The sequence below is a fragment of the Limulus polyphemus genome, unplaced genomic scaffold, assembly GCF_000517525.1.
Source record: "Limulus polyphemus unplaced genomic scaffold, Limulus_polyphemus-2.1.2 Scaffold5267, whole genome shotgun sequence".
NCBI classification, from domain to species: Eukaryota; Metazoa; Arthropoda; class Merostomata; order Xiphosura; family Limulidae; genus Limulus; species Limulus polyphemus.
The window spans coordinates 3763-9319 of NW_013670877.1; the positions used below are offsets into that span (position 1 = coordinate 3763).

At 33.9% G+C, this 5557-nt stretch overlaps 1 protein-coding gene across 1 annotated transcript; it reads left to right on the top strand.

Moving 5' to 3' along the window:
• Positions 1-4243: 4243 nt before the first annotated feature.
• Positions 4244-5353, top strand: LOC106472348 (basic proline-rich protein-like; the record flags this gene model as incomplete). The annotated part of the gene is made up of 1 exon (XM_013932985.1): positions 4244-5353. A coding segment is annotated over one exon (1110 nt), but the record flags the coding sequence as incomplete, so codon positions are not given.
• Between the last annotated feature and the right edge of the window lie 204 nt (positions 5354-5557).

Sequence of the window (5557 nt, forward strand, 5' to 3'; positions counted from 1 at the left end):
ATAGATGAAATTCGTCATACAAATTTCTGAGTGAAAATTTAAAGGTCTGAAATTTTTAGATAAAAAATGTCAATCATTTTCAAATCAACCATTTTAAGTCACTTGATATATATGAAGGAAAGTCCAGCCAGTGATGGACGTAACCCATTATACAACAATAAATAAAAAGTCCAGTAACAAAAAAGTTAATATTGAAATACCATCTTTTCTCTAAACAAAAATATATTGTTTAAAAATTCGGAAACAATGAATTCTGTTGTTTATTTTAAGCAGAAATTGTTTACGTATTTGAGTGCAACTAAACAGTTTCAAAACTCAATCTCATTCTCTGTTGAAACATAAGTTTACAGGACTACATACATAGAATGTGAGGACATTATCTTCTGACTAAAAGCTAAATGCAGATCACCTTTTAAAACCAAACTTCTAAGTTATTTACAAACTTCATGAAAAAGGGTAGATTCCAGAACCATTGAAGGTCACGAGTAATTCTGTATGAACTAGGGAACCACTGATGTTATATTTGTCTTTCTGCTTTTAGTCATCGATGTCCCACACATATCTAAGACCCTCCCTCTTTTCTGTCTCTCCTGTGACCTTGCCGAAAGATAGCCAACTACAGCGTCCCACTAAATGACCTCCAAGAGGTCCGTTTAGTGACCAGTTGTATTTGTCTTTATTTAGGTCATCCACATTAAAATAAATTTACATCTCTCTCTAACCTAAAGTATAAAAGCAGTGTCCGGAGTAAGCTAGATACTCATTGATCTCCTCGGAACATCAAAGGTAAGTCTAACACAAACTAAACGTACCGAAATTGTAAAGCTTTTTTTCTGGTTAAGGATGTCTAGTGTATAACGAGTAAAGACGGTATACTGAGAAAACAAGAAGTTTTTCAAATTTAATAAAGAAGTTAAGCCTAAAATTTTAAGTAGTTTTTTGTGTCCAGTCAAAAAAAAGAGACAAAGGTCTTGAAAGAACAAATTCGCATCATTTGAGTATTTCTACACAGGCAATAGGTTTCAAATAGTTAGTAACTAGTAAATTATTATTTTTGCTGTAAATTTAATGTAATATACGTATGTTTTTTACAGGAAGCAACTTCAATATGGAGTGTCGGATTGCACTAGTACTTGGTAAGTGTTACCTTTCTTTTTTAAAAAAAAACAAAATAAATTTCCAGTAGTCATGTAGAAATTATAAACCCAAGTTACTTTAAGTTAAATAATGCCAAACAGAATTTTTATTTTTGATGCCATATTTTTTGTGTAAGCAGAATTGAAGATTAAAACAAGTAAAATAACCGAAAATTGTTACTTCAGAAGTGCTGTTTATTTTCTCTTTCACCAGTCTGTGAACCCGAGAGAACTTGAACAAAGAACTGGTGTGTTTTCTGTACTCTGCCCAGAACGGGTATCGAAATCCGGTTTCTAGCAGTATAAGTCCTCAGGCAAAGCGCTGTGCCACTGGGGGGGGGGGGGCTACTCAGAGGTTAATGAAATCAGAATCAGGGTGAATGGGTATTATCAATTATATTCGGTTTCGGGGCCCTTTCTAAATGATAGTTTGGAAACAAATTTAAAACATTATTTTTTATGTGTATCATTCATAGTAATATATTCTGCCTTGCCTTCATTCCTAAAAGCAGCCTTCGACATCTGATTGTGTTTAGTATCACAACACCATGCTGTGACAAAGTTTTCTTCAAAAATAGTCCTCTCTAATAGTTAGTGATAGGAAAACCTGATTCTCCTCATATTTCTTCTACCTACACATTCTACTTAGATTTAACCTTCCTGTCTTCACATATTTAAAATAGTCATTTGATGCTTAATTAATATTAGAAAACAGACAATATAGGTATGATAAAAACATGCTTAACTTCAGAATTTTATTTCAGTTATGGTGGAGTTTGCCGTCAAAAGTTTTCGCGTTAAATTGATCGATAATTCAATAATATCAATTCTTGTACTTCTTTAGTGCTTTTTTGTCATATTTCGAACTGGGGTGAGTGAGCTGCTGTGAAAAACTTATAGGGCTGAACGATATTGGAAAAAGTTGAGAAGCACTGGTCTAGGGTATAATATTAAATCTCCATAAATTCTGAACCATGTTGGAAATTAGTGCTTTAAGAGTTTAGTAACTGTCTAATAAGCCTTCTCTGTTTGCATCTTTGACACCCAGCTATTGGAAAGCTCATTTTATTTTTCTTAATGGCGTATATGAGGTAAATGTGAGGTATTCCTGAGACATACAACTAAGGGAACAACTTGTCAGTAATAAAACGTTCTATACCTCTGTTCACTTTGGAGAGATTACTAATAATTTAAAAAAGTAATGACAAATCATAAAGTTTATATTTTCGTGAAATCATTGATCTTTGATTTAAAAGGCAACACGTTAAATCAATAGGACTGAAATCGTATGGAAATAGAAATAATATATACGTTAAATTAATAGGACTGAAATAGTATGAAAATAGAAATAATATATACGTTAAATCAATAGGACTGAAATCGTATGAAAATATAAATAATATATACGTTAAATCAATAGGACTGAAATAGTATGAAAATAGAAATAATACATACGTTATATCAATAGGACTGAAATCGTATGAAAACAGAAATAATATTTACGTTCAATTAATAGGACGGAAATAGTATGAAAATAGAAATAATATATATGTTCAATCAATAGGACTGAAATAATATGAAAATAGAAATAATATATACGTTAAATCAATTGAGCTGAAATAGTATGAAAATAGAAATAATATATACGTTAAATCAATAGAACTGAAGTTATGAAAATAGAAATAATATATTTAAAAAGATTTTGTTTTAATAAAAGCTTTTAATTTTACAAGGTTTTTGGAATAGCTGGAGCTTTACTAAACGTTTGTTAGTGACAATTAAAACTAACTAAATAAACAACTTATTCAAGGAAGACTAAAATGAATTTATAAACATCTTAGTCATTAAAAGTTGGGTATACTGTCTTGGAGACAAACGGTTCCTTGAGAAGCAATCTTCTTTCATTAGAAACTGAAGAAAAAATAACCTTTCAAAGATTATCCACAGGAGAATTGTTTTCAAAAGTATTTTATGCTTTGTCTCCTTTTTTTTATTCTATTAAAATATACACGTCTTTTCTGTTCGGAAGTTTGCAGCGGTTCTATTACCCGATGGACAACTGACCAAAGATCATTTGCTGTATACAATTCGTGTCCTAGAACACATAGAAAATGGCATTCCCTTGAAAAAACATTTCACGTTCTTTATTTGAAGTTTCTAAAAACATTTTACCATGAAGACAACATGCCCAACTATTAATGTCTATCTTGTTATGAAAACAATGAGTTAATTGCTTTTAAAACCTTATTGTTAATACTTTATTAGGAAAATTTAGAATTGTGAAGTTGAGACGATTTTAGATTTTTAGTAGGGTTAAGTTTTGACTTGTACAAATCTACACATGCTTACACACATCGTTGTTAAACGTTTTCTGGGTTTTGTGAGAGCATTATTGAAAAGAATCATAACAAAAAAAAACAAACACTTCTTCTGATAAAACGGCGATAATTTCGCCAAGAGTTTTTGTCTTATATAAACACATTTTTTTAATACTAGTACTTGTGTTATGTTTTAATTTTCATACCTGGTTTATGAACATAAATTTCAATTATAATGGAGTTGAATAAATATAAACATATCTTTCTCTTCAATGTCAAAACATTGATTTATCTGGTATGTCTTTGCAAAGGTAGTGCACTCGAGATAAAAAAAATTACTGTTAGTAAAATGTGGCAAGAGCCAATGGATGAAAATGGTATATATTTTGGACATTAGATAGTACTTGTACACTAGTAGCTGATAAATGTAATCTCAGAGAAAATTTTGTCTATTAAATTTACAAATACTTTGTGTGTTATTATTAATGATGGTTTTATTTTATTTCTTCATTTTATTGAATTGATTTCAGTACTGGTGTGCCTGTGTACCTTAACATCAGCTTCTGTTAAAGGATATTCGCCTATAAAAACCACATCTCAGGTAATTGGTTTTAAATTTTATTGAACTATCAGATTTGTATTTTTAAATCGTTTGTTTTACAAATATATTCTCAAGGATTTACAAATTGCTTGATCTAAATTTTAATGTTATTTAGTTGAAACAGAAATCCATCTTTTTACCGTTAATACGAATCACCTTAAGTAATACAATGCTTCTTTTTTTTCTAGATACAATTACCAACAGTTTCCGAAAATGAGAATCCGATTTCTGAAGGAGAGGAACCGCCAGAAACTCCAGAAGTGATTGCATTGGGTCTTCCATCTTGGGCTAGCCTTATCATTTACCCCATTGACATAACATTCTCTTGTTATGGTCGACCCTATGGTTACTATGCTGACTACAAGAATCAGTGTCAGATCTACCACGTTTGCCAACCAGTCACAGATAGTGCTGGCAATGTAATGAGATATTTGAAGTACAGTTTTGTCTGTCCCAATCAAACAGTATTCGACCAAAGTAGTTTGGTGTGCACTCATCCCTCTCCAGAAGTGCAATGCAATAAGCTTCCTTCACCTATTATCCCAGGCCCTATCCCTGTTGGACCCTATCCTGGTCCTAAACCAGGACCTATTCCTGTTGGTCCCCATCCTGGTCCTAAACCAGGGCCTTCTCCAGTTGGTCCACAACCTGGTCCTTCTCCAATTGGTCCCCAACCAGGTCCTTATCCTGTTGGTCCCCAACCAGGTCCTTCTCCAGTTGGTCCCTATCCTGGTCCTTCTCCAGTTGGTCCTTACCCTGGCCCTTACCCTGGTCCTTACCCTGGCCCTTACCCTGGTCCTTCTCCAGTTGGTCCCTATCCTGGTCCTTCTCCTGTTGGCCCACAACCAGGTCCTTCTCCAGTTGGTCCCTATCCTGGTCCTTCACCTGTTGGCCCCTATCCCGGCCCTTTTCCAGTTGGTCCCTATCCCGGTCCTAATCCAGTTGGCCCCTATCCTGGTCCTTCACCTGTTGGCCCTTATCCTGGTCCTAATCCAGTTGGCCCCTATCCTGGTCCTTCTCCTGTTATTCCCCAACCTGGTCCTCAGCCAGGTCCTACTCCTGTTATTCCCCAACCTGGTCCTCAGCCAGGTCCTACTCCTGTTGACCCCCAACCTGGTCCAAATCCTGTTATCCCTGTCAATCCTCCACCATGTGCACTTTCTCCTGATGGTACTTCTCCAATTCCTTGTAGATACCCAATGCCCACTAAACCATGTGATCTTGTGTCTATTCTTAACTCTTCATGCAGTTTCTTCCGTAAATATTATGAAGAACATCACAAGGGAAACTCTTGGTGATTTTTCGAAAGATGCTATGAACAATATAAAACAAACTCTCAAATACATTAAACTATTTTGCTTTAGTTATCGGTTTATTTTTACATTTTAAGTTTTGTAATAATCAATTTGGTCTGTTAATAATGGGTTTCAATAAATTGGAATATATGTATATATATATGTGCGTTTGTCTTCAGTTCTTCGTGTTTGCGAAAATACATTCTT